Source organism: Stigmatopora argus, chromosome 18, assembly GCF_051989625.1.
Source record: "Stigmatopora argus isolate UIUO_Sarg chromosome 18, RoL_Sarg_1.0, whole genome shotgun sequence".
NCBI lineage: Eukaryota > Metazoa > Chordata > Actinopteri > Syngnathiformes > Syngnathidae > Stigmatopora > Stigmatopora argus.
Window position 1 is genome coordinate 9708395 of NC_135404.1, and position 19985 is coordinate 9728379.

The 19985-nt window shown below is 38.7% G+C and overlaps 1 protein-coding gene across 4 annotated transcripts in view; it reads right to left on the reverse strand.

Moving 5' to 3' along the window:
- Window positions 1-19985, reverse strand: part of ankfn1b (ankyrin repeat and fibronectin type III domain containing 1b) — an 89217-nt gene that overhangs the window by 64560 nt on the left and 4672 nt on the right. For 2 of the 4 annotated variants that reach the window (XM_077626515.1, XM_077626514.1), the window contains 2 exons: window positions 8775-8953; window positions 6934-7163 (listed from right to left, as the gene is read on the reverse strand). In XM_077626515.1, the coding sequence (XP_077482641.1) occupies window positions 6934-7163; window positions 8775-8953 (409 nt within the window). Of the gene's footprint in view, window positions 1-6933; window positions 7164-8774; window positions 8954-15367; window positions 15927-19985 lie in introns of those variants that run through there. The other 2 variants (XM_077626513.1, XM_077626516.1) reach the window with 2 other exon arrangements.

Consider the following 19985-nt stretch of genomic DNA (forward strand, 5'->3'; position numbering starts at 1 on the left):
GGTGTTGAAGTTCAAACAGGTATCTTCTGGTGACGCCGGAGCCAACAGACAGAGCCTCTAAAACGGGACAGAGTGTGCTCAAGTGGCTCCGCGGGGTCTAAGTCGGCGAGCTCGTCGGCATGCGAAATGCCCTCGCATAGCCCGTGTGTCAGCCTCTGTTTGGAAAAGGGCTTGCCGAGAGCCCCCTTCATCAAAAGCCACCAACAGCTGCTGAGAGTGTGCTGAAGCGCACATTGCACTCTTTACGTGAGACTCTATTTTTGACCAGTAACCCCAGAAATATTAGCAATTCTCCATTGATGCTGCATTATTTTACCGTTTCCACAAAATTGAGTGGGTTTCCTCCAGATTTTAGAGGGAAAAACTACCCTTAATTGCTGTGAGACAGCATTCACTTGATGAATGCAGCCCCGGTGTCTAAGCCGTGATTATTTAATGAGGAGGAAGAGGGGGAGAAATACTACTAGATCGTCATTAGTGGGCTCCTGACGCCGTAATCCCCCGCAAGAGCTCCCATGTCAGTAAAAGCAAAGATTGCAAGCCGAGGCAGAAAGCTGAATGATGACAGAGAGCTGGAACAAGAGGCGGGAGGTCAACACATGGCTTGCCTGTTGCCATGAACAACCAGTAATTTTGGGAAAGTTCATTTTCTATGCAACATATCAGAAATTTTAAAATTATGCAAGGAGTCAGTAACTCCAAAAATGAACTTGCCATCGGTTGTTGTTTTTTTCTCCTCAGTGATGTCTCCAATTATGTCACGTAATTAGATTTGTTATCAATTACATTAGAAGAACACCTCTTCTTTTATAGGCTATTCCAAAAGTCCATTTATCCAAATTTATCCAAAAAGCAATCTCAATGCCTTGATTAAAGCTGTCCATAAGTGTTTTATTGCATGTCATCACTCTCTACAATGCCTTCCAGGTCAAAAAGATTGGACGTCTTTCACACTCAATGAAAACCGACCTTAAATTTTCTATTTTTTCATGCACCGGGGCCTTTGCCACGTCATGGTTCTCCTCCTGCTAAGCCACCATTTCACAACCCCAAATCTGAAAACAACAATAAACTACAACACTTCTTTTAAGTATTATTATTCTTTTAATCTTGCAAACTGGTCAGGAGTCTGGTTTCTATTGATGTCGTAATTTTGCAAGATGCTGTGAACGGCAGTAAAAGTGGAAAGAAATAAGAGAATATTTGTCTCCAATGGCACAAGGGCGGGTGGTCTCTCTGTTAGTCACCCCAATATGAATGAGTCACCAAAAAGAAACATCATTGCCATTCAGGTAATAATTCAAAACATCAATTTCCACTGAGATGACCCAGCAAGTGGAGGACTTCTGATTAGTAGCATGATAGTGCCACAGTGTGGCCAATTTCAGAGTGACAAATCATGCAGAGTAAGGTAAATGCTGACAGAATTGGTATGAGTAACAAAAGAGTAATTCATCAAGAAGCATGATGTGTGTGTGTTTTGTAAAATAAAGAACAACCAAAGAATGACTTGGACTAAAGTAAGAAAGGGAACACAACCAACTCATAAGTTATGACACCTCACGTTGAATGAAGTCACAAAGGGAAAATGACTAAAAACTGCAATTTTTCTTCTTTGTTTTTGCCAGCAACTTCAAAATCTAGGCATATTATTGCATTGCATAACTTCCTCATGGTGGATAAGCTAAATGCAAATTTGAAAATCCACAGTACACCGGCGCTCGTGTGTTGATCTTGGACGGCCCGATCTGGATTTGTGAACTAAATCAGTGCTGAAAGTTTTCTTAAGCTCTTTGGCGCACACTCCGCACCGTATACAAGTAACTTGAGCTCATCAAATTTAATTGGGAGTCTCTGGCCAAGTTGCCACAAGAATCTCCCAGCCAACATTTGTGGTCGTACTTCCCATTACCCCCGCGAGGAAAGATGACGGGGCAGTAACGACTGTAGACCTTTAGGGACGGTAAGACCACAAAGGTAAAAGGGCAAGAAATGCTCCTTCCATGGCTCCACATGGTCTATCTTCAGACTAATTACCCAAGTAATCACGGTGCTAAAGCTGCCGAGGCCTTGAAGCTACACTCCCGTATCCTGTTCCAATTGAGAAAACTGACATTTCAATTAAGAATCAACAGGAACCCCGACCTGGCAAAGCCCGACTGGCGTTATTATTACTGGATGCTGATGTGTCGCTATAACAACCAGGTGAACTTTTAATTATTATAATCAGGGAATTAAGTAGCTCGGCATACTTAATGACACCCGCAAACTCACTCGGCTCATTTTAGTGTCACTTCCTTGCTGTTGAGAAGAGCTTTATTTACCGAGCCACCTATACTGTGATTCTCAATTCTATTACGTTTCTTCGTCACAAATGTACCTTTGGATTCAGGTTCAGGGTTGAATAGCAAGAACACATAAATATTTCACACGCAGGGCCAAACAAGTAGTTAAAATGTGGTATTGAAGCAAAATATCTCAAAGCTTTAGAGTGATCATTTTACAGCCTAATGAATAATGGATGGGATATTGAAGTAAATGTATTTGAATTTTTAACCAATGAAGTGAAATGGGTACTCATGAGTCATACCTGATGATTTCTCATGGTATATTTCAGAGGTCAGCAATCACTCTCAAAAAGTGGAACTTGGGTCAGAAAGGCTCCAGGATTCGTGTCAAAAAAAGAAGCATTTCAAATCTTAACCACAAATTTTCATTATACTGTCTATAATATAAAACCATTACTTTCTGTCAGTGTCAGCTTGTCAGTGAACGTTCTTCATGTTACAAGTGTCCCTTCTTTTTCACGATCCACTTCTTTGACTATCACGTTTCAATATAATAAGTGTTACAGCACAATATAAGGGTGCCTAACAAATTCATAGAGCTTTGCTATTTCCCATTGCAGTAAATCAGGAGATCAGATCACTCAATATGCAGGTTTCAGTCACATTTTTTGTTTGATGGCCCATTCCAATCAGATTCTCCTGCATTGTCCTTTGCACTACAGTTTTTAAAGACTGCATACCGCATTTTGCGGACTATATGTCATACCTGAATATAAGTCGCGATAGCCAAAGAATGCATGAAGAGGAAAAATAAACTATATCTAAGTGGCATTTTTGGGAGGGCATTTAAAAAAAAAATAGAAACAAGAAACAAAAGATACCCTAAAGTAACAATAGTAAAATGGTGACCAGCAGGCTAAATTGGCATCTGTTAACTGAAGTTTTTCAGATAACTATAGCTTTGAAAGAAACATAACAGTGTCGGTGCATATTGTGTGGAAAATATGAAAATCTGTTTTGTTTTGAGTGCTTGAAAGTTGAATGTTAGGACACCAGACTTAATTAAAACTCATACCATGATGACTCAGCCCTAACAATAATTTGTTTATTTTGAAAACCTAATACAATATCATCGATCTTGCCATTTCGGATGCCTGCAATTTGCAAAGCACGTTGAGGCTGTTTTCCGGACAGAATTAATGAATGCAATCAAAGTGGGCTCTTAACCAAAGGGAACAATGACATATCCGGTGAACCATTCAGACAGCCCACGACGTACTTAAGATCATTGACGTCACCGGGCCAATTGGGCGCCACTAAGAGCAGCGTGCTTGTGAGGCTGTATGTACATCACCCAGTTAAAAAATGCATCCTGTCGCCATGTCCTGCTGTTTTTTTTTGTTTTTAATCTCGCAAAATGATTTGCTTTGCCGTGCATTTATGGCCCAACTTATAAAATTCCCTTCTCTGGTTTTGTTGCATTAAGAAACGGCATGAGTCAACTGGAAAAGCGACGTCAGAGTGCGCCAACAGAGTGGCACAGCAAAGTGCTGCAAACAAGCGTGACTAAAGCTTTATATGTTTACACCCATTCAATCAACAGTGATGATACGGTGTGTGCTTTTTGAGCTTGTGGGTTACACTAGCAAGCGTACTCACGCAGCGTCACAGACACAGAGGGACAAAAAAGGAGAAATATTCACACATTCACACCCATATTTTTTTGGCAGGAACATTACTTTGTCACCACAGATTCTGGCTGTCCATTAGCTGCACATGGCAAAGAGCGAATAACAGATGTTTGCCTATTAATTTATCATCTAACACAACCAAAAGGCGTGATATTAGTGTCAGTGTCAAATAAAGCTGGCAAATCATTGAAATTCATGGATGGGGAAGTATTTCTTTATTTAACTATGGTTTCCATGAAGGATTTGAAAAAGAGCATTTGTATTAGTCGTAGTAGAGATTATACATCTTGTTGGCTGTCAATGGCAACCATTGTGTTATTGTCGGTAAATATATTATACTTAAAAATAAAATCAACTATGAGGGTAAAACAAACAACCCAAGAAAATAAAGAAACAAAAAGTTCAAACTGTAAAATTAATGAATAAATAATGGAAGGCTGCACGGAGAGGATGAATTATTTTTTATTTGAAGAATATCATAATTAAAATTATATCATTTTTTACCACTTTACTGTCTCCTTTAAAGCTCAGTGACTCGGGAAATTAAAATTCACTTAAAAAGTTGGATGCATAAAGAGCATTGCAATAATTATGCTCCATATTAGGGACGCAAAACGGCACGGGAATTACAGCTACAGTATACAGTTTTAGAATTAAAATGTCTCGTGAACGAACAAAAATGGGTGGATTTTGAGTGTGACAATTAGAATGAACGCACATACCTGGAATATGGATGGTGATTACTTTCACTTTCAACACAATCTATTGCCTCCTTAGTTAGGGTGAAAAACGGATGGGTTATTAACCTCCATTTTCCAATTAACTGCACCCCAGTAGACAATTCCATGTTTCTACTTTATTATGTGCCTCTGCATTAGTCCTCAATGTTGATTGGCCATGTTTTCTTCCTAGCATATATATACTATAGATATATAAAAATTAAAAAAAAGGAAAAGGGAAGAACAGTGAGAGGAGAGAGACTGTGAATGAATAAATGTATAAATCAGGCAATGGAACAAGAAGTGGAAGACCAATTTAAACGGATGGAGCGGCATTATCAGCAGGAGAACAGACTTATGTAAACTGTCACTCATGACAATTTGCTAATCCATTTCAAACTCCAGCAAAGTACAGTACGGAATATCTACCGAGTGACTATGCTCACTGCACAGCTTCAAAATAAAAGCCAGTAAAAAGAAGTCAACTTTTCTTTTCCACATGTGAGATGGTACTTTTGGAAGTTTTATCCCCAGCAGATTACAGAAAATTCTCAGTGAGCTCATCAATAGAACATTGATTAAAATGACAGATCAAGAAATAGAAAAGAAGCTTCACAAGTCTTACCCAAAAACAACTGCAGCTCGTGAGATCCAAAAGCGCCGCCATGGCAGCAAACTAATAAAAGCCAGACTTACAAAGAGCTCCTACAATTCATTTCCCGCTGTGGCATCTGCCTTTTAACTTTTAGGCTTTTACAAGTGATGTGAAGCTGAGCATCAATCTACATTATGGATTCTGCGGTAATAAGGATTTTAACAACTTGAATTTGAAGATTTCCTCGATAAAAATGGTACAGAGTTCTCCCACCTGAACGTAGCTGGCCTACGCCAGGGTCTAGTTGCAACTGTGACACCAGAGAACCAATTACAAAGTTTGGGCTGCTAATAGGCTCTTTGGTTACTTGATCAGGTAACCAAGAGACAACAGAAAGGTCTTCAATCTTTAATGGCAAGATTGCATTTAAAGTCTGTTGCTCTTGTCTAAATTACTAAGAGTAAAGGACCAAATAAAAAGCAACTCCAGCTCAATGAAATCTTATAAAAGCTAGTCGAGCCTGGCAAAGGCTGCACAGTTATAACAATGGAGACAATAAGGTCAAGATTAACTCAATGAGAGGACAAACGCATTCTCCCATCTAAAAGGTTGTGCACAGATCATGTCAACAATGTCCGAGTTGTTTGCTCAGCAGAATATTGGCTTGATGAAAGGTTAAATGATGGCAACATTGCAATTATTGATATCATTTAAAGCGGCACACGCATTGTCAGCATTCTTCTTAGTGGAACGGTCGCCTGATGACGAGGGGCAAAAGAGAGAGCTAATGTACAATGATAGGTGTTGTGTTGGGTTACTATCAGGTTTTGCGTTGTGGTGTCAAATGTGTGTGAAAAGTCAAACAATATTTTGCTCAAGCCCTGCATTTCTGTTGTGCTTTACCCTATAAGTCATGATAACAGAGATATATTTGAATGGAAACTGAAAAAATAGGTAGATTTTCATCAAAATGAATATTTTATGGGGATACTTACATTGTTTAATATGATTCAATAATATATTATAAAAAGTAAATATACATGAGGATTATTTTGACTAAATATACAATCAATGCAGTGTGTGCTGAGATTATCAATTGTATACCTCATGATTCTCTATTGCTTGATTTTAATACATAGTTTAGTCAACTATCTTGATTTGTAAAAATAGGTTAAAACAATACGGCACTAAAAGTCTGGTTAATTGAAAAGTAGTACCCTATGTCTATATTAAGTATTGGTAAAGTTTGCACTCGGATTCCAGTGGTTGCATTCTTTTTAAAATGTTATTTTTTTAGTATCATGTCAGTATGAGAATGAAGGTGCAGGACTGCCAAGTGTGGTTGAAATTGTAAATATTTGGAGATTTGTGAAATGCATTAAGGGCAATTTCAAACTTTTGGGTTTTGTGTTTTTTTTGCTATTTATACCTGGATAACTGATTAAAAATGCATTTAAATGCAATCAGCCTTGAAGGAGATATTAAAGATACTACAGAATTCATGCATCAAAACAACAGAATATATCAAGTCAAATCATGTCATTGAATAATTTCACTTACCTGTACCTAGGCACTATGTGGAATTAAAAGAATGACCCAAAGTCTTAAATCGAAGAAAATATGAAGAGATGTTTACTCACAAATTTTCGTTTCAGCTTGGCCTTACTGATGCGGGCGGGTTTGTCATCCACCGCATTCCCCGAGGTGTAGTCGCAGCTCATGTCCAGGTGGTTGTCGGCTGAGAAGCTTTTCCGGAGGTATGCGGTGCGTGCCCGGAAGTGAGAAAAGGGCGACTGAGACCGAGGTCTGGCTTCCCCACGTGATGGCTCATCTTCAGCCTCCATGTCATCCTCCAAGCGCCACAGTTCGCCTGGGAAAAGAAAAGGATTGCCATGAATTATTCACTGTGAGAAACGGCCTCTGCTTCAATGCTGGCGCATTTAAAAAGGATGTGAAGTAAAATTGAAGGTGCTCTTTTTCTGGCTCACGCTGCAACTCTCCAGAAAATATCTAGTCATTAAAGATTGATGATGCAGTAATCCCCAGTTATTTGTGAGGCATAGCCTTTATACGGTAGCTTTACTTATTGACTGCCACTGAGAGTGGTTGAGAAACTAAATCTGTTTACGAAACAAAAAGAATAAAAAGTACCGTTTTATATTTGATGCACATCAACATACTAGAAAATATAACAGTAAGAAAGCAGCTTAACAACCTTCCCACTGTAATTGCATGTCATTTAAAACATCAACAACAACAAAAATCTATGCATTTTACTTGAGATACTATCTTGATGATAATTGTTCTGCTCATTTAAAATGTAGACTGGGCTTTGGTGGCATCTTGTGGACTGTGAATATAATCCAAGGTAATATTTACACATTTTTGCTCTTTATGCGAGTCATTGTACAGCAAATATCAAAAGGGAAGAAGTCTCTTTCGCAGGATGGTAGATCCACAAACTGAAAGGAAATTGCTTTTTAACCATAGGAAGAAACAAATTTGTCTTTATCTTCCAAGCGGCAAGCTTTCACACTTGCTCGCTGTCCCAAAGTGCTAATCATACACGACTTCCATCACTCTACATTTCATGCTGGCCACAAATCCCGACGGCAAGGCCTCAGCGACAGCGCTTGTGCATCACAATGACTCAAGATTGATATCACAACTTTGTCCTCCAATAAAAGAAATTTACCACTTATCAATTCATTCTCAAATGAAAAGTGAAGTCAGGGCCATTGAAATTCAGCATCAAGCTGTTATTTAATTGTTCTGCTAATCACGTACGTCGACTGAACTGATTACAAATGGAACAGACACAGAACCGGCGCGCTTATATTTATTTTACAATTCACGTCCCCATAAGTTGGCTTCATTAAGCATTGACTCGAACATAAAAGAAAAACTTTGAGCACTAACAAAGATAATGAGCAAGAGGGGTAGACAGAAGCATAGCAGCATTATGGTCAATGACAGTGGTTGCTAGGCAACAAGGGGCCACGTTAAGTCTCTCGCTTTTGATATTTGCGACGGAGCGGCTGCAGCGGAGCGACGGATAGGAGGGGTTAAATACACTGATGGGTCCGGACCATAAAACACAAGTACTTGGGCTGAATAACACGCAGAGATGCGAAGCTCGATCATCTGAAACAGGATGCCGTTCACATTTACGAACCAAACCAGTGTTAAGCAAAAGTAATATTATAAATATTATATGATTCTTTTTACAAGACTATCATTGAATAAGTGTTAAGCACACAAATTATGGTTGTCCACTTGGAGCCACCATTATTTTCAATGTAGTTTCTGGGACTGAATGTAACTGGTTTTATGGGGTTCTGCTGGTTTTAAATTGGCTTCTGTGTATTGAGTGGCTCGCCGTGAGTTGTGGTCATCGCCAGGAAAAGCATGATTGTTCTTTGTGCAAATAAAATGTCTAATAATCTATGACAAACTTGCTTATAGAATTTGTGATACTCACCAGCAGGCGGCAATGTGCATGCTTTTGGGCTGCTGGCCGTGGGTGAGATCTTTCTGCGAGGAGGACTTCCACCAATGAGGTCAGAATGGTGGACCCTGGAAACCCGCGGGGACTGGGGGATGCTGGGGAGCGTACGAGATTTGGCCAGGATGGGTCTCTGCAGCTTCCTTTCTAGCGACCTGTTTGAGAAAAGATTGTTCACATTATTGCTTGGATTTTGAACAATGAACCAATGATAATCCTGCAAAAAAAAAAATATGTATGGAATTCAATGTGGAGAATGGTGCTACTTTCAGCTCATGCTGAAGGACCGACTGCTAGTCTTTCCGGCAGGATGATTACCAAGCAGCTATACACGTTGACAAACGAAAACATCTTAATGTTAAGGAGCAACAAGAGAGCAGTTGTACAGATCAATCGTGAAATTACTTCCACCTCAGCATAATCAAGTCGGAGGCCATTTAGGAAAACAAGGAGTAGAAATTGGTTTTCTTTTATGTGGTTGATGGCACAAACTCCCCAATGGGAAACCAATCAATAGAAAAATGCAAAGTGCGTTTCACACTGTAACGCCGTCGAACAGTAACAAAATGAATGACAATGGCATAGCAAACATGCAAAATACCCTTTTGGTGTTTAAATAAATATAATCCAACAGAAATTCATATAATAATTAAAAAAAAAAATTCAGAGAACATTAACAAAGTTACGTTTTCATGAAACAAATCAACCAAAATGGTTTGAAAAGCCATTAAAACAGATTTTAATTGCATGAATTGCTATTTGACTTCCCTACCTTTTCTGTCCTTACTCTAACCTTGTTTTGACTAGCGGCATTTTCAATACATAAATTAAAATTAAAATAACCAAACTGCCTTGCTTTAAAAAGGCATCCACGGAACTGCATGACCTTCCAGAACATCAGGACATGGATTGTTTTTTTTTGCATGCTTATACAGTATATAAGGTTATCAATAAAAGCTATGGATGCAGAAAGACCTGAAATTAATCCAGACAAGCTCAATGCTTCTCTTCCTCCTCCCCCTCGGTCTCCAGCATGATGTGATCAAATTCGATGAAACGTGGTCAGCATTTGTAACACCGGACTGAAACGCCTAAACTGCCCAGTGTTGCGGTGACAACTTTGACTGAGAATGGGGCAATCAAACACAAGCTGTGTTCTTGGAGAAACGGTAGGGATTTGTCACTTTTTATTTGTAAGATTGCCTGTACATAAGATGAGGTTTATTACCTCTGCCAAGGGAAAAATAGTGGAAGCTCATGTTTTGATCGTTACATGTTGATCAATTAAGTAGTTAGTAGAATTACACTGATAACGGAATACACTAGTATCTGAAATCATATTTTTGCTTTGAAATGAGTGGAAATTGCATTAGTCCATTTCCGTCCGAAAACCGGCAAAAAGTCTACAAAATGGCACTGTATAAAAATATTGTACTTCATAAAAATATACCGTAGTGGTATTCGATGTAAAGTGGAGAGCCTCCTTTATAAGCTGCATAAAAATGTGGTAAAAAATCCACAAAAATAATATTATTCGGTTAAACTCAAATAATTTGCTCCTTCCAACTTGGAACCTGAACTTAGAAATGATATTTCAAAAACTATTAATATTAAATGAAATTCACACGAACTAATCACATAAGATTTGAGCTATGAGAGAAAAGAATTAAGTGAATTAGAGAATTAAATGCTTCCATGTGCTTGGGAGGTTATTAGTCAACAATTAATCGCCTGCGAGGCTAGTCGAGGCCTCTGGGGTAAAGTCGTAGATACTCTGCCAAGCAAGTGAGTGGAATATTTCCGGTGCCTTTTAATTCTCTTGGACTTTTGGCTCATGATGCGTTTAGCAATCATTACCTTGGGGCTAAATTGACGTAAGCACATCCAGAGCTAACTACTGACGTGTGCCTACTGTCAGCAAGTCAAATGCCTTCTGATGAAACAGGTGGGTGTTGAATATTTGGATTGGGACATGAGAGAGTCCATAAAAAGACACCAAAGACTGGAGGAACGTGTGGAATGTGCATCTTTTTTTAAACCTTTCTCTATTTTGGAAATAAAATTTAAAGACATCCAAATGTCTTAAACTTTTATTACAGTCGTTAGCAGACGTTTTGGGTACAATGATCCATTCTTAACCCAGAACTATCAAGTGCACCCTTAAATGCATCATTCACTTGTTATATTCACTTTTTTGACAATTTACTGCGCCAAAGGTACTTTGCAATAGTTCCATTGCTTTCCCCATTTCGGTGTGAGACAACATTCACTTGAGGCATACAAACGCACGGCTCACATTGTCCACCGGATTAAAACAATAGATGCGTCCACAGGCAATCAATACAATGACACGCACGGAGACTCGCACATACAGCAATGCGGTTGTAAGCGCCCCAGAGAGCACATCACGATGGCCCAGGCCGCAGACAATTTGGGTTCTCGCTCATGCAACAAACCTGTTGCTAAGCGACAAAACAAAGGAAAAGAAAATGGGTGCGGACAAGAAAGTTAAGTTGGGAGTAGAGTCTAAAGGATTTTGAATGGCCAAATCCAGTCTCAATGCTGAAGCCACTTTAGGAAATTACATTTTTGGGGGCCATAATGCATCCTAAATACTAATTTAAAAAAATAAATAAAAATAAAAACAGCAGAATGGAAGAACAAATCTGAATCTAATCAAGATGATTGAGATCCTGCTCTGGGAAAATATTTCTTTTTATTCTGTAGCAAGCATATTGAGAGCACATTTTCCCTTAAGCCCTTGAACTTCAATTATGGGTCATGAATAATACATAATAAAATATAAAATGTTATTCCATTTCTGAGTAGTAGTGTAAATAATTGTTTAAAGACAATTACTGTTTTGTGGAAATCTTGCCATGTCAAGACAGTAGGACATCAGCATACAACTTTAATTTATTGTGTAGCTAAAGAATGTGCATATGTCAATTGCTTATTTGCCATTGAAATGCCCCTAATCCAAACCTGTCTCCATCAAAAACTGTGCTACGTTTAAGTACAAAAAACATGCTGTTACGTTAACTGCCATATCAGATCAATGCTTGCAAATCAAAGTCAAAATGGACAAAAACTCGTATCCTGAAAAACGTTTTAATCAGGCCACTGCTATCTCAATCAGTGTTGCATATTCTTTATTTTGTTATATTTTGTCCTGTTTTAATTTGACACCCTCTTTTTGCTTTGTAATCCTGTGGCCAGTCTGTGATAAAATGCAAGGGGGAACAGAACATGATGATGTGTCTATTTGAGATGCCAAGGAACAATCAGCTTTTGAACAATTGCCCTCTAGCCTTTTTTTTGTGGTTTTAATCTCTCTATCTCGCTTGGCACTTGGCTGACAGTGGAGAGGCTTTAAAAGACTTTGCCCTCAATCGTCTTTTCTTACTGCGAACTCCAATGTGCTTTTGCTCACATTTCCGCATGAAGAGGTTTAAGTGTGAGACAAAGTTTAAGACCTGGAAATGGAATCTAACTCACCCAATTACAGCTGAGTAATAAATCTTGGTCAATATCTTAACCATTTACTAAAAAGACAAATCTATGTTTTTCAGGGTGTTGCATCAGTATATAGTGGCATGCAGTCAACCAAGGATTGATTACATTAATAACAGCTCTTAAGCCAGAGTAATAACTGTCCATGGTCCTGAAATAGAGCATCCAGATAGGCCTAAGAACACCCATACATTTGCCAAAATCTGAGAATTTGTAAGCACTTGTTACTGGCATGCTGTTCTGTTTTTGCAGTGTGTCAGACATAGACGCTATTTAAAAGATAAAATAAATAAATAAATACATAAATAAAAACAATGCCTGACTAAAAACGACTGTGAGGGGATTGAGAATTGCTTTGGAGTGGAGTATATGACTAATAGTAAGTCCTTCATTTCTCACCCTTTTAATCAACAATTTCCAAACTACTTTGAAGAGCTTAATGGACATACAGGAGCAAACGTGCACACACTTTTTCTCTGATTAAACATCCCTTTTGATACGTTAAGCACACTTGTCCCCATGTATTATAGCTGCCTTTCAAACAGGGCACACTTTGTGCTTTTGTTATGAAGAGGCCAAAACTATTTATTCGTAAATGGTAAATTAGATTAAGTCTTCTTTTTTTATGAAATCCAATTGTTAAAATGCACAAAACAACCTTGTATGTGTTAATAATGATAAAGAGCAGCCCAGTCTTCATTAATAGTAGAATATTTCTTCAAAGAGAATTAGAAAGAGACAGTTAATGGCTGCTCAGTGATGCCTTTCACTGGCATAACCTAGAATTGAAGATGCAGTGACAGAAAGAGAATAATTGAAGTTAAAAATATGAGGAGGGAACGTCAGTGGGCCGAGCTTAGAAAGAGGCAGAAGGATGTGTGTGACCAAGATGGTGAGTGGGAGAGACAGACAGACAAAAAGACACTACATGCATGTGTGAGATGGTATTTATGATAATGTCAGCCCACGTTCAAATGATGACTTCAATATTTTTCTAAATCTATTTGTTTATTTTAACGTGATTTCTTTCCCATCGTTCTTATTTTCCATTAAGAGCAAATAAATAAGATTGCCCTATTTGCTAGATGTCAAGACAGATGTTGTTTTGACAATTTGGGGATACACATGCACTCGTACTGCCATTCAGAATTGAATTTACTACTTATTAAAAGATCGATAGAGTGGGCTTTGAAAAATAAATAATTCAGACTGCATAGTTTAAAAAAAAACAGTTGTTAGTGGAAACTCAACCAATGCTATGTGGGTGGAAAACTTTTACCATCTGTGAGGTAAACATAGCATAACTTGGAACTGCTTCAGTACTACGGGCATTCTAAGTTTTTTTTCTTCCTATCACTCAAGAAAATATCAAAGTTTGGCAAAAACAATTCTCGGCTAATTGAACCCTGGAAAGAATTAAAAAATACATTAATAATGACACTAATGTCACCAGTGGAAGCAGTGACAAGGAAAAGTTAAGGAAACTTTCAATACTGAAGCCAACAGTGAAGCGCGTGGGACCACAAGACATGTGACAGTATGTCTTCAAGTAAATGCACTCAGAAAGGCTCTCCTTCCTCCCTTCTCTATTTTTATCAAAATGTAAAAAAAAAATCAGCCATCCTTCCACTGAGCATCAGTGGGAAGAATCCATAGTTGCCCGCAGCCAGCAGAATGGATGACAGCACACATCAAATGATGCACCTCCACACTTATGTAACACAACGCTTGCCCTCATGCATGAAAACACAGATGTACAAACATTTGGATAAATGACAGCCTTTACAGAGGTGAAGGAATCACTTATTATCATAAAATATAAATATTTTAGAACAATGCAGCACTTATACAAAAAGGGTGTGTCCAAAAAAAATGCACTTACTAGTTGAATGCTCATTTTTCTTTTGCAGTTATCTACATGGATGTACAAATAACAGTTTTGAGACTATAAAATGCTACTCTTTTTTCCCCACTGCTTATATTCCAGTGCTGTGAATTTATGGGCTCACTTGGCAAATGAATATCATGTTTTGGGGTGTAAACATCTCATAATACAAAATGGACGCCTGAGGTTTAAAGCCCGGTGCAGCTTACAGTAGATACAAACAAATGCTGTTTTTTTTTTTTGCTAAAATGTTATAGGTGTGGCTTGTAGTCTGGTCCAAAGCTAGGAAAGTTTAGAAAATCTGAATGGCATTCAAAAAGCTTACTAGAAAACAATTGAAATAGGGTTAGTAAAAAACTGTGCATTTTTAGAACACTATTAATTGAAAAAAAAAATTGTCATACAAACCAAAGGTAACAAAAAAATTGTTTCTAAGAAAAACAACATCAAAACATGTTATCAACTCAAATTGAAGAATAACCTAAAGCTAGCTGTGTAGTATCGTGTTGGTGAAGATGTTTTAGGTACCGTTTTGGTACTTAGATATCACGTAATGAAAATCAAAGACCAAGTTTATCAAGAAAAGTTAAAGAGAAAATGGGTCCCCATCCCTGTAGCAAAATACTGTATGATAACAATACCAGAATAGTGTATGGAAACATAATAAAAATCCAATCACTCAGCCCAAAAATTAAACCAAGCATAATTCTGATGCATTTCTACGAGATTTGCCAGCACTAGTAAACTCCCGAATCTGAAGGTAATCAGAGACACTGTTAATAAAACCCTTAATTAGTAGTTCCATTAATAGTCTCATTAGTGACGGAGAGTTTTTAAATAAAAAATACAAAAAGTATGAGACACTATAATGTTATACTGATTATAACAACTGGCTCATAGTATTCAGGTTCAAGGTTAAAACTACTACAGCCTCCCTCCCACACTGACCAACCATACATGTTAAGTCCATTGAAAACTTTTGGTCATCCTCCAATGTCTACTACAAAGTGAATGCTTGTCTGTCAATAGGTGAGCTAGGAGTGACTGGAACCCGGTCCAAAAACTCCTAGAAACGCCTCAACCCCACTCACAACCCTTCTGAAGATGCACATTATAGAAAAATGGAGAGAGTGTTAAATACATGGAGGTTGTTGACACATGGACAGGTTACCTGGCCTCTGCCACCGTACAGCAGTAACTGCCACTCCTCCGCGAGCTCCTGCCGACTCGCAGATCCTCACGAGATTTACGCCGATTAAAGTATTCTGTGAGTTTACCGAAAGTGGCCATGGTTCCTTCCTCTGCCTTGGCTCGCCTAATGCTTTTTGGATCTTTAAAAGGTGCTGATCCCCGCAACTGCTTCACCAACCTGTGGACTTGTGTCTGGACTCACTTGGACCTGGATGCTGTGACACAGCTTGGCATCAGCTGCGAGTTTGAGTCTTTCCTTTCGCCATCGGCTTCTTATGCAAAGCACTCAATGTACAGCCAAATGAAAAAAGAAAAACAAAAAGAGCCAAAACCCCCAGTTTCTCTCTCTCTCTCTCTCTCTCTCTCTCCCGCGACTGCGCACACAGCGAGTCTCTCAAAATAGTAACGTTTGTAAGTGTCTACCAATCAACATGGCAATAGCAGTGCCCCCCTGAGGAGGAAAATGAGAAAGATAGAGGAAGAGACGAGAATCCAGACGGAGAAAGGAGGGAGGTGATGGTAGAGCAGCGGTTCTCGTGCGGCAGAAAAAGGCAGAAATGCGGCGATGCTTGGACGCAAGCCCCATCTAACCCACCCCACCCTGTTCGTTCTTTCCCCCTCGCTGCCTCTCCTATCTTCTTTGCCTAGATTCTTTCATTCTTGATGAGCACAGGCGCATCCTCAACCAATCAACAACCTCTTGGCGCTGTCTCGCACTATGCTTCACGTGCATAGATTTTGCACACCGCTTGAGGTGAACCTGCCCCCACCCCCCATCACTGCATTCCCACACCCAGTTGTCCATTATCCACTTCTCTGTGGCTTCATGAGCAATAACTGACTGACTGTAATGCATACTACTAGATAGCTATTTATGTAGGGAATTTGAAATATCTTAGGATGTTCCACAGTGTAAATCGACCATTTTCATTGCTGATATACAACATTTTACAAGGAACCTATCTTCTGATCTTCATTTAAAATTGTTGTTCCCACAGTCAGGCCAAAGAAATAAAAGGACCAATGCAACTGGACTGGTTTGTTTGTTGAAGATCCAAAAGATTGATTCAGAGTTTCAGTTTTTCATGCCTTTTTAGATGCATCGGTACACTACCGTATTGTATTTGTAATAATCTTTTCAGCATTGTTGTTCCAGTAGCATGGCAAGATTAAAGAGAGCAACAGTAAGAGTTTTATGCGAAGACAAGGGAGGATCCCAATGAACAGCTAATTAGTCTGTCTCCATCAGCCAAGCAAGTATCATTGTTGTCCTTCACAATGTCATTCATCATTTTGTTATTCCATTCTTACTAATGTGTCTGTTATGGTTACACCTCGATTTTACTCATTTTTCTTCTTGGAACATATCTGCCCTTCATCAATAAATCATGGAGAGGTTTGTATTCCCATATAAAGTACAAGATTTTACACAAGCACGCTATTTCACAAGCAGATTCGGATGCGTATTTGTCTTTGGATGTTTGCGTCAGTAGTCAGAGGTGTCGTCTCTTGGGGCGCAAGGAAAGCACGGCCCGGCGCGAGGTTTCTAAAGGAGTTTATCTTTATCGATTATTGTCTCCCTCCACAGGTTCATTGCCTACCTCACTTTCATTATGTGTTCCACCCCACCCACAGCTGGTCATCCATCACAGATGTCATATCAGCTGATTATTGTTTGTTTCACACATAGCCATATCCTGAGTTTATTTCTCTGGGAGAAGGAATGTGAAGGAATACAAGAGATTTAAATGGATTTTTTTGTCCTAAAGGGAACTGGCGTGAAAAGCACCAGTGATATACAGGCATGCAAGTTGAATGCAAACTACATTGTGTACCACCTGATCATGACAAAAACACATTTGCATAAATAATTTAGATTTACTTTCCATTTTTATTCAACTTTTATGTGGGCTACCTTTATTTATGCACTGTGCTAATGCATACAGATGGTAGGTAGCAAGTACATATGTTATACGTTTTGGAAAAATAATCTCTTTCTCATTACGGTATCTGTTAGAAGCATCTAACCATCTATTTTAATGAATGAGTTAGCAGCACTTTATTGGATTGGGAAACAGAATGGAAAGGGCAAAGAATGGACCTCTTCTGAGCCACTGCGACCATTGTGAATTGTTCCCTTTTTTGTCTCGGCTACATTTCGATTTTAAAATGGCTTTGGCGGATGAATTACTCCTACGCTGTTAAATTTTTACTCAAGCTATTTTCATACTGGATGATGCACTTTGGAATCATCCATATCATGTCGAGAGCCAAATACAAGGAAACAAATATTAAACTGTTATATATTTTGACAATATAACTATGGGACTTTAATGTCAGAAAACTCCAGCCAGGATTAAGTGAACAAAATGAATTAAAACTAATTCATTGTGGCTTTGTTGTTAGCTAATCTAAACTGCTATAAGATGCTATTGTGTCAGTGATAAGTCATTCTATTCTATTGAAATTGAATTATTTCATTTGTGGTGATGAATGTGTTTATTTTTATGACAAATAATGTCCTTTGTGGACAAAATAATGAGTGAGGTGAAAGAGTGGGTAAGGGGGAGGCAAACGCTGAATGATTTGCATTTAGACATGCAGTATACGTACTTGTTGACCGGATGACGTGTTTGATCTCAAGTGACTCATGAATCAGGGCAGTGTAGCATTTAAATGGGAGGTGAGCAAAAAAGAGGAAACGTTTAAATTAAATCAATAAAAAGTTTCATTTTCATTATTTCATGCCCAATGTCTTAATAAAATCAAGTCAAAATTTGAGACTGAAAGGAATGAATGGCAATGTGTATTCATATTAGTGGTGAATTATTAGTTGAGGATTTTCTTTTGTTTTTTAAAGGAGCAATGTTTCAGTACTTGGGGGTCCTTGCTGACAACGAAGAACGCTCAGCCGCTCCCTTGACGTGAAACATCAAAGGGATACCCGTGATCGACGTCAATAAGAAGACATTTGGGAAATCTAGGTGGTGCTGAGCAGCAGTAATGTCACTTTGACAGATTTTGTTGTTGCCACCTCTTATGGGAGGTAATAACAACATGCCGCATGCATTTAGCCAACGGCTGCTTCCATTCCGCCCTGGGCAGATTGTGATCAAACTGCAAACACAAGCTCATTCATAATGTAACAGCATTCAGGGAGCATGGCACAGTTGTCGGGATGCAGGTTCAGTATTTGTTAGGTTTATTGGCGGTGACGGCAGACAAGCAGACTTCCTCATCCTCCAACACATTTGTTTGATTTGTAACACGGCTCAGCCCTTGAGACATATGTTTATGTTGTGCTCATCACAATTCCTTCATGCCGAGTGTGAAAATGTTCCATGCAATTCAGCGCAAGACAGATAACAGATTCTATGGGGGTGGTTGAACAATTGGTTCCTGTAGGAAGACTATTTCTCAGATGTCAGTTCAAGATTACCTGACATATTGTTAGTATGAGTATGTTTGTATAATGTGCAATTTCAGTTGGTTAAATGAGAACATCCCACTGGAAAGTATGAGAGGATTCTAGTGCGTGGATGGGGATACAAAATGTTGTGTACGAGCGGTTCAGGGGAGAACATTTTAGTCCTGTGTGAGGGTTTTATAGTACGGTAAGTGGGCTGGATTGTACTTGAAAGGGCATTTTAAATGATCATGTTGGACCACAAATTAAAATTACCTATGCCTGTCCACCATGTTCTATTGAAGCCACAATTAGATTTTTGGCACTCATGTCACCTTCACTACTGTGTTTGTTACATTGAGTACAGACTTCTGCACAGGGGGGGAAAGCCCAGCAGTGAAACCTAATTGAGAAGAACAAAGCAGCAAAGTTGTAGTTGAAGCAATCAACCACATGATGGGAAATAGAGGGTGCGCATCTGGACATTAGACAATCACAAAAACAGACACAGTGGTGGGTTTCCATCAAAAGAGTGGGTGGGAGGAAGAAGAGTTAAGATTACAGTCTAGAGGAGACATTGGGGTCTAATAGTATACGGGTCATAAAATAAAGTACAACCTCAGGAGATCGATATTACACTATAATTTTATTACTGTGTGTGAACAAAACAACACCTTCAAATATGAAATCAGTTGTTATTATGAGGACAACATTGGTAACAAATGTTTTTGGAGCTTACGATTGACAATAAAATTTCAATTGTGCTCAACAGAGTCTGACTGATGATAAATCAAATATGTACAACATGTGACACAATTCTACTAAAGTCCATTGACAACATCTTTCAAAATCAATCCATATATTAACCTGTCACCATGTGTATGTGAGTACCAGTGTTAAATTTTAGTGAAATTTAGTTTGGTGACGTGTTGAGATTGTTTTACGGTAAAATAAGTCCTTTGGATCAATCATTTTTTAAACAATGTAGTAAGTTAACAAAGCGTATCTCATCATATACGCGAGAAGAGTGGAGATTCTTGTCAAACCGCCAAACTTTTGGTAACTCATCTAGAATCCGAATTTATTCCAAGTTCCAAATAAATGCCTTTGTCGCCCTCCTGTGGTTCTAAGAGTGTACTCACGTCAAATTATACAGCAACCCCTAATTACATGAAGCCTTATCTCATCGAGC